Source organism: Barbus barbus, assembly GCF_936440315.1.
Source record: "Barbus barbus genome assembly, chromosome: 10".
Classification (NCBI taxonomy): domain Eukaryota; kingdom Metazoa; phylum Chordata; class Actinopteri; order Cypriniformes; family Cyprinidae; genus Barbus; species Barbus barbus.
In genome coordinates, this window is record NC_136738.1 from 5,405,563 (window position 1) to 5,419,203 (window position 13,641).

The window sequence follows — 13,641 nt, forward strand, 5'->3', positions numbered from 1 at the left end:
TGGATTTGATGAATTATTTCCTTAACAATAAAAACAAATAGTTTTTTTAGCAGGCACTGCATAACAGGAAGGACCCTAAAAACGTAATGTGAGAACTGCTGATACAAGTGAAGGCAATATAATGAATTCGTGAAGGTGGGACTGGGTTGTGGGCGGTGAGCTTCAGCACTGGAGTCATTCCCTGTGGCAAATCAAATGAATCATCTGTTATACTGTAATGACCCGAGCAGTGAAACATGCTCATTATACTCAATTACATGCATGTATGAATTCACACACTGTGGAGCACCTATCCTTTCAATAGAGAAAGTGTGTCTGTTTTGTTCTCACTGACTGACTGCCACCTGTCTGTGTATGTGCACTGATGAGGTGTCACCTGCACATGGACACTCCAAGCACTCTCAATGACTCACACGGACCTCTCAAGATGAGACCGGTGTCTGTATAATATCTTATTATCCAGAGCTAGAGCTCGACTGCTTATTTATTTTATGTAAAGAAACAGAAAAATATAGTTACAATAGTTTCTACACTTTCTGAACTGTAGATTTTCATGACTTTTTGTTATTAGGCCCACTATTAGGTAAGGATTTTTCAAAATCAGAAATGTTCAGTGCAATGAATATAAATAAAATTATGTATTATTTTATTTTACTTGACTTAATTCTGCATTAACTGTATTTAATTCAAATGTATTAAAAAAAATACACATTAAATGTATTCCTGCAGAATAAAATAAGTTAATAACTTGTTATATTATTAATTTTGTTTAATTAGTCATTCATTTAGAAATCTGTGTATGTCAATGTGTGTATATATAAGCTTAAATATTTTTAATATTTAAAGATGCATTAATATGCCATATGTGTGTATATACTGTCTAGCTTTTATACATATACATTTTACATATTTTATTCAATTATGCATTCATTTATTAAACCAGCTGGTGAAAATACTAGTGTTCTAATAATTTTGACCACCACTGTATATTGCATATAATTATGCATTCATGAACCTGTGTGTATAAAATTATTATAATGTATATAATTTTAAAAAATTCTTAAAGCACATAGATTGCACTGTGACAAAAGAAGGAAGATGTATTGCCTTTTGTGTTTGCTTTATTCAAAATATCCTCTTTGTACGCACAGCAACACAGTACAGCTAATTCCCAAACCTCTATTTATACCAGGAGTCTGTAAAGGTGTTGATAATAACTTAAAAAATGAACACTCCACAGACATATCCCTATACAAAAACACAAATAGAAAGAAGGCACGATGTATTTTCTCTCATTACACCAGGGTTCTACCCATAAATTATACAAACACATTAATTTACCTAGATTACGTCGTCCTATAAGGGCAAATGCACACGTGCTACACGTATGATTACATAAGAGGTCCAAACATCTACATGTGCCTCTAGCTCTGCAGAGCGACACAATCCTACAGTAGCCTGAACATTCAAATAGTCACTTTAAATATTTATAGCTGCTGAGGCAGGTGCGGGTCCTAAATGCACACATACAATTACAGTCAAGGAGACGCTTTGGGTTTGCGCACAGATTTAAATTGTACAGATTGAGCTTAGTGTGAACATTTTAAACCTGGAAATAGAAATGCTTTCAAAATTCTAATAGTGCATCCTATAGAGAAAACAAATCATGATGTTGATATATCTTCTATTATTAATATAGAACAGCTTGAATTCCGTTTTTATATGAATGTATAGGAAATAGTGGTTAGATAAAAACTAATGCGAACCTCCATTCATATCGAGTCAAAACACAATGTTTTTTCTTTAAGTCACAGGCCAGCAGTGAATAAATAAATAAATATAAAATTCAATAAAATTAAATAATTGGTCATAATTGCCTAGCGGATCCCCTATATACAAACACAGGATAGGGACCGTTAATATCACCACAGAAAGACACAGAAAACAGTCCAAATATAACATACGATTTCTCAACAACTAACAAGATTGGCTTTGGTTTATAGAAAGGCATATATTATATACATAAATAAACTGACCATCGGCTATGCGTTCTATGGGCCTCGTTTATATGGAACACGAGCAGAACAAATTTCAGAGTAAATCATTAAACCATTCTTACATAAATTAAATTCAATGTGACAATTCATACAAGAGTGGATTTATGAACTATCTACAGGGACATTTGTTCTGCTCGTTTAATGAAGGCGCTGTGTGCCCGGCGGGGATCTAGAAGTAGAAATTATACTGCATTTATTTTAAATTCCCCTTGTTAGCAGCAAACGGAGGCTACTTTTGGTTGTGCAATTGTGCATTATTTAACTTGAGGGATATTTAGGCTTGAGCTCTTGAGTTTGGGTACAACCAAAGGACAAACGCAGGCAGAGCTGCAGGTCCAGACTGATGAACTAAAGACAAGAGAAATATTCCTCAAAGTTGCTTCTCATCTGAAAAAAGGAATAAAATGTCTTTGTATAGTCCATTTTCTAAAACAGAGGACTAAGCACAGTCAGTCAAGTTTTGGTCCAGGGTAAGAAGTGGTCAGAGATGAACATTTATATCCAGTGCAAAGTGCTCAATGTTCCTTCAGTCTAGAAAGAAACAGAAAAATAGACTTGTATCGTCAAAACTGTATTTATAAAAGTTAGCAAGTCCCCTGACTGTTCTGGCCATTGATCTGTAAGTGTAACTAAAGAACAAGAACAAAACAGCACTCACTCGACAGCAACTCCTGGCCGGTTCCTATGAGAGCGAAGCTCCTTCATCACAAGTCTCAGTAAAAGCTGAAGAACATACAAACAATGTGTGTGAATTCTTTAGTTCATTTATCATTTATATAGTTTCCCTACTAGTTTCTATTCTATGTTCCAATACAACAGTTAATAGTAACCACTTCTGTCCAGCTCCAGAAAGGCCCCAAAACCCATAAACATTACGAATAAGATATATCTGGTACTTCTGTTGTGTTGACAAAGCTGCTCATTTTCAAACATTTTTATTTACAGAAAGTAGAAGTGGCAATATATTTCATTCAACAAAATACTTTAAAATAATTAAATTCAATAACAATTCTAGAAGTTTTAATAACTGAATGTTCTTCAGGGTTTTATTACTAATAAATATACATGTCTTTCCTAGTCCTTTGCAATTTGTGGGTTTCTGAAATGAATTTGAACCCACAAAAGAACTTAACTAGAAAATTTATATTCGTTATATATTTAAAGAAATATATACAGTATATAGAAATCACACTTTTAAAATTCCATCATATGACCATGAGAATCCTGTTTCTTTAAACAATAATGACAAATGTGTCATCCTAAATCTATATTTTCAGCTACTTTACGTTATTAAAAGCTTATTTGTTATTAAGTCATTTTAAGTCCTTTAGAAGTGTGTTGAGGCCCCCTAGTGGGTTCCAGATTCCTGGTTGAGAAGTCTTCTGAACTTAGATACTAATACTAACTATGTGTGAGAAACTGACCAAAATGGAAGTCATTGAAAATGAAGCACGGAGAATAAGATTTGAGATAACGGTCAATGAAGAAGAACTAAAATTTCAGCCTGTTTTTAAGATTTTATGGCGTCATAAGACGTGAAAATGTACATGAGGTGTATGGACTACTTTTATGGTGTTTTTCAATTCTTTTCAGAGCTTAATAGTCTCTACGATCTGTATGGGAAAAGCTACATATAGGTTTTTTTGTTAAAAAACAAACAAACATACATGCATATAAACAATAATGCAGTCGGCATCTATTTCAACTCACCAGCAGTGCTAAAAAGTCTGCGGTCATGAGCATGTAAAAGACCTGATCCCAGCCTTGTGCTGACAGCAGCCCTGCCAACAAAGGTCCCACAGCAGCACCTGAAGAAGATGAAAGGTGCAAGAGTGACCTCTCTCAGCTCTGCATGACACAGTGCCACAATAATACATCAATGAGTGTCTGGAGATATGAGAATTATAACACTCTTACCAACAGATCCAGTGCCGTCTATAATAGCTGTAACCGTAGACAGAGCCCTGGCATTGCCCTTCAGACTCTTGTGTGTGCCCTATAGATGAAAGAAATAAAATAATAATCAGAGGACAACAGCATCTGACAGATGAATAAGCATATGATTACGCAAACACACATTAGACCTGACAAACACTCACCAAGTCAGCAGAGACAGCGGTTGTGATGAGAGCGTATGGTCCGTTGACTAAACCGCCACACACCAGCAGCATGCCTTCATAGCAAATAGCATACAAACATTAAGCATTTTTACATAGAATATAACAAAACATTAAAGTTGGCATCAGCGGTCCACTGTTATTCTCATTAGTTCTCTCATTTGAATCAAAGCAATGGCGGTCAAAAGCTCTTATGTAACTCTGAAATGCAACAATAGGATTGGATATCTTACCAATAGTGGGACCCAGGCCAAACTGACTCATCATAGAGAAGCCGTAGAGCTATTAAAAACACACACACACACACACACACACCACTGTCAATGGTGACACAGGAAAGAGTCTTTAAATGCACAAGCTTCCTGTATTTGATCAGCATAATGACATACTGTGGGCGCAGCCAGCAGAAGCATCACAGCACAAGTGGTGGCCCTCTTTCCCATCTTATCAGAGATCACTCCAGCTAGGATCCCTCCTACACACACACAGAAATATTTAAGGGTCGTGATTTGATTTTGCATTACTCTACACTGCTTTATCATAACACTTCTATGTAAACATGAGGTAAACAAATGTGTTTGATTGTTGCAGTCTCCGATCTTTTGTAATATTAAATGTCTTTACTGTCACTTTTGCTCTATTGAATACAACCTTACTGAATAAAATACTAAAAGAAAATCTTACTGACGCCAAACTTGTGAATGGTAGTGTTGATAACAGTAGATAGTTTTGCTTGGTTAGCAGTGGACAGAACAGTTCCACGTCATTTAAGTATTTGAGTGATGAAGAAACGTGGATTAATATGAAAATACAAGGTAGGACATGTCCCAATCAAGTCAAGATTAGGAAGAAATTGTTAGTATTGGGGTTTTATGACACGTCACAATTTTTTTCATTATTAAAGAAAGCAACCGATGAGTGGTCACAGATGTGTATTAATGCCCACCCCAAAAACTAAACATTACCAAGGACTGATAAATCTACATACCAACAATGCCTCCCACATCAAACAGAGTTGAAAGGTCTCCAGCTTTCTTGGCATCAAGGTGAGCTGAGAAACAGGAAATACATCTTAGTCACTGTGCTATATTAAAAGGAATAGTTCACTAAAAATGAAAAATTGCTGAAAAATGTACTCATCCTCAGGACACCCAAGATGAGTTTGTTTCTTCATCGGAACAGATCTTGAAAAATTTAGCCTTATATCACTTGCTCAACAATGGAAACTGCAGTGAATGGGTGCCGCCAGAAAGAGGCATCAATTAATGTCTTGTGAAGTGAAACACTGTTTGTAAGAAACAAATTTTAACCTTAAACCAATGATTCTGACCAAAATATGAGCCCATAATGGAAAAAGTCCACCCCGTTGTGCTCTCACATCAAAATCCAACGACATATTTGTTTCAAACTATTTTAGGCTGTTTTCACTTGTGAACAGAGCTTGATCTGTGCATGTTTCTCTCCTGATTCAGATGAGATGACTTTTTTTTACTGGAGAAAGCAATATTATGGATAGAGGACTCACAATTAGATATACATATTGGACTCTCATTCTGACGGCACCCATTCATTGCAGAGGATCCACTGGTGAGCAAGTGACGTAATGCTACATTTCTCCAAATCTGTCCTGATAAAGAAACAAACTCATCTACATCTTCAATGGCCTGAGGAGCAGTAAATTTCAGCAAATTTTCATTTTTGGGCGAATTATTCCTTTATCCACCATATCAAAAAAAAAGATATATATATATATATATATATATATATATATATATATATATATATATTAATAATAATATTTATATATATAAAATATACATCTGTCGAAGTACAGAAATGAAATATTTGTTGTCACAATGACACAGAAATTATGAGATCTCATATTAAATGTTGCGAGTTACCTGCTTTTGTGATGTAAAGGGGAAGCCAGAAGAGGAAGGTATAACTGACTAATTTGGCAAACAGCAGACAAAGAGAGAACTCCACCACTCCCTGCAAACACACAGCAGGAGAAACTTCAGTCACGCTGTAACACATGCTGAGTGATGGACAGATGGATGGGCCGCACTCACAGGAATGCGTAAAGCTCCCATGAAGCTGATGGCTGACGGTTCGGCCTCACTCTTCACCACCACCACCTGCTGCACAGGCACACACACTCCAATGCTCTCCTGTCCCAGCAGAAGCTCTGTGTCCCAGCTCTAACAAGCACAGCAGACAGGACAGTAAAACATCTCAGTTTATACTTCTAAAGGATAAGAATTCATAATGTCACATTTACAAAAGAAAAAGAGCAATTCATAGACGGGGTGTATTCTGCATTTATTTTATTATCATGATAACAAAGGACACATGGGTAGTTGAAATGACATCTAATTTTTCCTCTATTTATTTAGTAATTCATTTATTTAATTAGACATTATGAAGGGCCAAATAGGCAATGGTTATAAAAAAAAAAACGGAATATTTATTTATAAATACTGAATATAGTTGAATGTAATATGAATGTAAATCCAAATATATAGTTACAAACTCAATAGTTACAATATAAACTGAACATAAAGTAAGAATTCTGAATATATAAATGTAAATCTGAATATATAGTTATAATTCTAAATATACAGATCCAAAACAGAATTTATAAATCTAAATCCAAACATTTATTTATAAATTCTGAATATAAAGAAATAATTCTGAACATATAATTGAGTACAAATATATATTTATGGGTCTTAATATGCAGATACATATCTGTATATATAAATCGAAATCAAAACATGCATTTATAAATTCATGAAAATATAGTTATAATAAACCCTGAATATATATTAATACATTAATTTCTTATTGAAGCTTTTAATATTTAACTAAACCAAACAAGCTCAGACTTTATACAATGACTTCCTGTTTGGTCCTTCATAATATATGTAAACATTCATTTAACAACTATTAAATAATAAATGTTTACATAATTACAAAAAGGAATATTTCAGCTTTTAAATGTGTATTTGTCATTCCCTGAATAAAAAAATTGATATCAAAAAGTTGAGTAAAAGTGGTGAGGAAATTATTAAAATAGTGACAAGTTACAGAATGAAAAGGTTTCACTTAACACCTGTTAGAAAAAAAGGTATTGTGTCTATGTAAACTATCAATATATTAGATATCAAAATGCTAAATATTTGCATATATTTCCAATAAGTGCATCTGGTGCTAGTATCATTTACCCAATTCCTAATTCACTCTAGAGGGGTAGACAAAAATACTGTGGCGTAACCTCCTAAATCGCAATTAATTAATCGCTATGAATATTTAAGGATCCTTTAGAAGCAAACGAAGAGGTATTAGCGTAAACAATGACAGAGAATCAAGAATTATGCAGCGGCAACCTGAAAAAAAAAGTGTTTGAAGTTGCTCTTGAATTTGATTAATTCCTCCTGCACAGTCAAAATGAGGAAAAGAGGCATCAATCTACATTTGCTCCAGCTGTCACCCCCTTCCTCCATCCCGAATGTCTCTGTTACTCCTGATTAGCCACTCCTCCTGAACCAAATCAATCTGATGAAGCGTTTCAGATTTGTGAACTTTCCTGTGTTAGAAGAGCACCTCACGCTCTACTAAGACTCGCAGGTGTACGCATCACAGGGCCGTTGTCATAGCGACTGCTGTTGAGCACGAGTGCGTCATGTTATCTAACCAACCTTTTCCTCAAACCGCTGGGAAAAGACATAAACTTACGTGAAGATCACACAGACTCTGACTCTCTCTCAGGTTTTGTTTAGATAAATAGCAAAAATATAATTTTTCTGCATCTGATTCAAACTAGTTTTGTTTTTGTCACTTGAACAGCAAAAACCACATGAAATCTGATATTTACAAGCCCAATACAGACCACATTGATTGATTTGTTTGGAATGAATATTGACAGGCTTGTTAGAAATTAGATTAATTCGACTCTGAATCATTGAAACGAGTCATTTTTAAAACGAATCCCAAGCCGTTTCATGTTGACGTCAACACGAAACATTCGCATATTGCCCGTCCACTTGTTCCGCGCCGGGAAAACTTGGGTTTTCAGGTTGGTCTGAATGAAAATGCAATTTCATTTTTTGGTGCTGCTTTTGGGGCGTTAAAGCTCACAAACACCGATTTAAATGAAATCGACCAATCACCGCACATTAGCACCACGCAAAGGAGGGGTTAGGAAAAATGAATAGTTGAACGGATCGCTTGGGAGTCATTGAGCAAATAAGCTAAAAATAAATGCATATTATAAAAAAATTAAGTGTTTTTTGACCTTGCATGCATGTCAACCTGTTGTTGGGCACTCTCAAACCAAAATATGAACCTTTCATAACCCATAATAGGGGCACTTTAAAACAACTGTTTTCTATTTGAATATATATTCCTGTGATATAATGTTCAATTTTCAGCATCATTACTCCAGTCTTCAGTGTCACATGATCCTTCAAAATCATTCTAATATGTTGATTTGCTATCAACTATCATTATCAATGTTACAAGAAAAAATAAAAATGATAATTTACTGACCCAAATTTCACAATAGAGTGTACATTCATTATATTCTTGAAGGCCTATATGACTGGTATATATAAATGATTGGAAATAAATGGTGGACTAACCTGATTGCTTGGAGCTGAGCTGTGTGTACTGGCGATCTTCAGATCATTAGGGTCTGGAGATACACAAGCATTCGCATCAAAACCCATCAACCCCTTTGGCAAGTGCTTTGTGACAATTTTTCACCCAGATACATTTGCACAAATAAATAAGACAGAAGACATATTCACTTACGCTCTATTAGAAAGAAGAAACAGATGACTCCCATAGCAGCGATGATAACTCCGGGGACGATGAAGGACAGACCCCAGTTAGAGGAGACATAATATCCAGCGATCAAAGAGCCCAGAATGTTGCCCACTGATGTGTGAGAGTTCCACAAACCCATGATGAGGCCTCTCCTGACACCACAACACATATGCAGCATTTATTTGGGTGGTAATAACAGATCTGTTACAATTTATAATGCGTAAAGAGCAGCGAGTTTATAATGTTAGTGAAAAATTGTATTGTTTTTACCTGCCCTTGCCAAACCAGTTGCCAATGCAAGTGACAACACTAGGCCAACCAGTGGTCTGAACCAAACCATTGGCCACCTACAGACAAAAAAATAAGAGGTACTGCTAAATGAAAATATTAGAATGATTTCTAAAGGATCATGCGACACCAAAGACTGGATTAATAATGCTAATCACAGGAATCATTTTTAAATATATTCAAACAGAAAACTTGTACAGTCTCGATGACCATAAAGAGACTGCTTTTGTATGACACCCACCTGAACAAATATATAGAAGCCAAGGCTATGGATGTCATAGACGTATCCCAGTCCAAACAGACAGGTGAAAAGACCACTGGTCAACATGCCCACAGTCAGGTACAGGCGAATGGGCAAACGCTCTCCAATTATTCCACTGAAAAGTTTGTATTAAAAAAGTTAGCAACAAAAAGTAAACAAATTTCATTTTGGTGAGTTAGTTCAAACAGTTTGAGTAGGTTTATTCAAAACTTTGATTTAATAATTTGAGGCATTTTTTTATGTATTAAAATACTTTAGTAAAAATTTACATCAAAACTCATTATTTCTCAAATTAATTGCATGAAAAACACGTCTTGTTTATTGCAAAGGGTTAGCTCACCTAAAAATGAAAATTCGGTCATAATTTACTGTCCCTCAAGTCGTTCTCAATCCATAAAACTTTCGTTCATCTTGGAAACACAAATAAACACATTTTTAATGAAACCCTGACAGATTTCTGTTCCTCCACGGAATGTCCATTACACTAAAACTTCATAAAAATCTTAAAGACAAAGACACGCTTGAGTGTCCATTTAACATATTTGATTGCCGTATGTATCAGTATTTATATGCAAATAAAAGCCTAAATTGAATCAGACTTGAATTGTTTACTTTAACAATGTCTTTATGAACTTTTTAACGCATCAACGACTACGTTTACATGGACATAAGTAATCTAATTATTTATTTTACTCTGAATAAGACAATATTATGATTAAGGTGTTTACATGAGTTGCTTTTAGAATATTCCTTTCATGTTCCCAGTTTACATGTTATGGTACATAGATCGTCATGCGCCAGCTGATGTGAACGCGCTCAGGATAGTTGGACATTGTGGTGGATCAGAGGTAAAAAAATTATATAAATACTGTTCGGTTTCTTGCACTTACCGATTGTTTCATGTCTAAAGACCTCAATGTATCGTCACGAGCTGCAGGGTTTAATTTGGTTTTGTCTGTGTATGTTTTTTTGAGTCTAAAAAAAGTGGGTCCCATTGACTGACATTATATGACAGACTGCAACGATTTGAGTTAAAAATCTTTGTTTGTGTTTTACTGAAGAAACAGTCACCTACATCTTGGAAGCTCTGGGGGTAAGCAGATAATTATCAAATTTTCATTTTTGGGTGAACTATCCCTTTAATTGATAAGTAAATAACAGAATTTTCATTTCTAGATTTCTGAAAATCACTCCACTTTTTAAGCCATTTTAGTTTAAATACATCTATATTTAAGTGTTTTTTATCTGTTCTTACCTGAGATACATGCCTATGGCGTAAGCACACAGGAAAGAGTAATCCATTGCTCCGAGCAACTGCTTATAGTTATTTCTGTCTATAGGGACAGAAAAACAGAGATACCAAACATTTAATCCACTGGCTGAAAGTGACAAAAACACATATTGCTATAAATATAATATACTATAAGATCTGAATCTTACCGAATGGTTTCCAGCTGCAGTCTAGTTCTGGGTGAGGTACAGGCTGGTGACTGCTGCTGCTCTCTGTAGACCCCTCCATCACATGAGCGCAGTTCTTATGCAGCTCACTCTATATGAACGCACACATACATTCAGACATACATTCTGCACTTTTTTGGACTTCAAAATCTCAACCCCCATTCACTGACATTATAAGGCTTAGAAGAGCAAGGACATAACTCGATTGTATTCATCTGTATTGAATTGTATTGAATTTTCATTTTTGGGTGAATTTCCCTTTAAGGCTGACTAAAGTAAGTCCAACATAGTTAGATGGCTGTGTGCCATCATGCACTCCTGGATTAAACTCAGATAAATGAGTTAATATGTGACAGAAAATGGCAACAAAAAAAAACCACTGAGTTCCAGTAAGCTCAACGGCTGCTGATAATAGTTCTGATCATGCCATCTCAGAGCAATATAGTGTTGTCTGAATGTTATCTCATGCAGAGATGATAAAAGATGGAAATCAGAACAAACTAAATAATTCTGGCCCTAACTATATACTACAAAACATAGCCTAGTTTATTTTAAAAATACTATTTTTACATAAATACATGCGTACATACATATATGTAATCTTTAACTTTAGCTAACAAAATTAACAAAGTTAGTGTTGTCAAAAGTACCGACTTCGGTACCAGTCAGTACTGAAATTTTAAAAACATCCATTTCCCGCTAATATTTGAGCGCTGTTGAGCGGACTCTTAAACCGTGCTGATTGACCATAGTGTTCACGCGCTCAACAGATATGACTGTGATTGGCTTCAATGATCATCAGCTCTCAAATGTTAGCGGGAAATGGACGTTTTTAAAATTGCAGTACCAAATTGTACCGAAGTTGGTACTTTTGACAACACTTGTAAAAGTGTGTGCAAATAAAATGAAAAATTCAATTGAATATTATTTCTAGCAAATATAAAAATACATTGCTACAATTCAATCAATACAAGTAATCAAGCACTTAAAATACACTACGTATGCAGATAATGTTGGACATACTTATATTGAACCTCATATAAATTTGGAAATGAAAACTTCTTAATAATAGATTTGTTTCTTACAAACACACAGCTTTTGACTTTACAGGACATTAATTGATGGACTGGAGTCTTGTGGATTATTGTGATGTTTTTATCAGCTGTTTGGACTCTCAATCTGACGGCACCCATTCACTAAAAAGGATCCATTGATGAGCAAGTATTGTAATGCTAAATTTGCCTGAGGATGAGTACATTTTTATTTTCAGGTGAACTCTTGCTTCAAAGGGGTTGTGCAGTTTGACAGGGGTTGAGTTACCTTGACGATGCTGATAGGCTTCCTGGACAGATGGAAGCTTGTGTAGAGCAGAAACGTGAGACCAAACGTGAAGGCCTTGTACCTGCATAAACCAAACACAGCAAAGTTCAATCAGAATAAGGAAATAAGGACATTTTACAGTGAAATGTTGTCATGCTCTGTACAAAACAGATTAAAAGATTGGCTGCATTCCAAAACAAGCCCAAATACGAATATTGGACGTATGCAGCTGGCATTAAACTGTGTGAGGGGTTAATGACATGCCCACCCACTGTTCAGATACGCAAACAACTTAACGGGAACCCGTCTGTTGCTTAATGTCATATTAAACATTTGGACCTGCTGATCATCAATCCTGAACATGCAGCCAAAGAAGATTTATAAAAGAGACAAACTCACCACTGGTCCCTATTGAAGGATGTCAAGAAGCAGATACCAGGTGGGACTGGTGCCATGCTTATATGTGTGTGTGTGTGTGTGTGTGTATACTAGTGTATTACAGCTGCTTAGTAAATCTCATAATGATGTTAGGCAGGATGCCTGTAGATATAGTCACAAGACCCATCTCTGACCAAGAGGACCTTGTGATTTGATCAGAAAGGCACAGGATCCCATTATGCAGAGTCTCTTCTGTGGCTTTGTATCCTGAAGAAACAAAGAAAGGATGAGGGACTGAAAGGGAGGAGAATAAACAAAGCATTACTTAGTTAAACAGCATCATGTTCATTATGTTGCTCATTTACAGCACATTATCAGTCCTTTCATCTTTGAGGAAACCTGTTTTGTCTGACCTGTCAAAGCTCATAAATGACGCGGGCTACTGTACAACCAGAATTAACTTAAACCGCACAACCTCAGAGCCACAGGTCGACCTGGGGTTAACTAGAACAAAACCATGATAATAAGCATTCAATTACATTCAAATAAGACTCTGAACATACCTAATACGTTATTATAATTTAGTGTGGTTTCTCGCAGATACTCTCGGCTCGCTTTGTATTGCACGTTTTAATCAAATGCTATCTATAACACGCCGAGAGAGCATTTGACAAAAACATAAGCGCCTTTCTAAATGATTTCTCTGAACACAGTCCTGTGGTCTGACCCTATCCACGCTCCGTCTTCAGCGACCGTCTCTCCTTCACTTCCTCGTCCAGCAGGGTGTGATAACGACACCAACACAAGCAGCGTGACCACCAAAGCAACCGGACACTGTTTAACCTTGCGATTTCCGGATATAAAATATTTCAAAATAAAAGACTCTATAAAACCGATCCATGCAGTATAAGATAACAATTAAAAATATATT

General features: G+C 35.6%; 1 protein-coding gene across 1 annotated transcript; it reads right to left on the minus strand.

Annotated features, from left to right (window-relative positions):
* Nucleotides 1–1,094: 1,094 nt before the first annotated feature.
* On the minus strand, nucleotides 1,095–13,497 carry LOC306876033 (glucose-6-phosphate exchanger SLC37A1-like). Its single transcript, XM_079426924.1, has 19 exons — nucleotides 13,274–13,497; nucleotides 12,732–12,977; nucleotides 12,333–12,414; nucleotides 10,995–11,103; nucleotides 10,810–10,888; nucleotides 9,534–9,669; nucleotides 9,275–9,351; nucleotides 8,990–9,156; nucleotides 8,818–8,870; nucleotides 6,247–6,375; nucleotides 6,076–6,166; nucleotides 5,163–5,225; nucleotides 4,564–4,649; nucleotides 4,408–4,456; nucleotides 4,157–4,230; nucleotides 3,975–4,053; nucleotides 3,768–3,865; nucleotides 2,716–2,780; nucleotides 1,095–2,588 (listed from the first exon to the last, which is right to left on the minus strand). The coding sequence occupies exons 2-19, from the start codon at nucleotides 12,785–12,787 to the stop codon at nucleotides 2,573–2,575; spliced, it is 1,509 nt and encodes a 502-aa protein (XP_079283050.1). The 5' UTR covers nucleotides 12,788–12,977; nucleotides 13,274–13,497; the 3' UTR covers nucleotides 1,095–2,572.
* Between the last annotated feature and the right edge of the window lie 144 nt (nucleotides 13,498–13,641).

Bases quoted from the DNA above. Each gene is read 5' to 3' on its own strand.
- LOC306876033 (XM_079426924.1), bottom strand. From the start codon at position 12,787: ATGGCACCAGTCCCACCTGGTATCTGCTTCTTGACATCCTTCAATAGG. The intron at 12,415-12,731 runs GTGAGTTTGTCT...TGGTTTATGCAG, and splicing joins TCCTTCAATAGGGACCAGTG to GTACAAGGCCTTCACGTTTG. The intron at 8,871-8,989 runs GTAAGTGAATAT...GTGTATCTCCAG, and splicing joins TTTCTTCTTTCTAATAGAGC to ACCCTAATGATCTGAAGATC.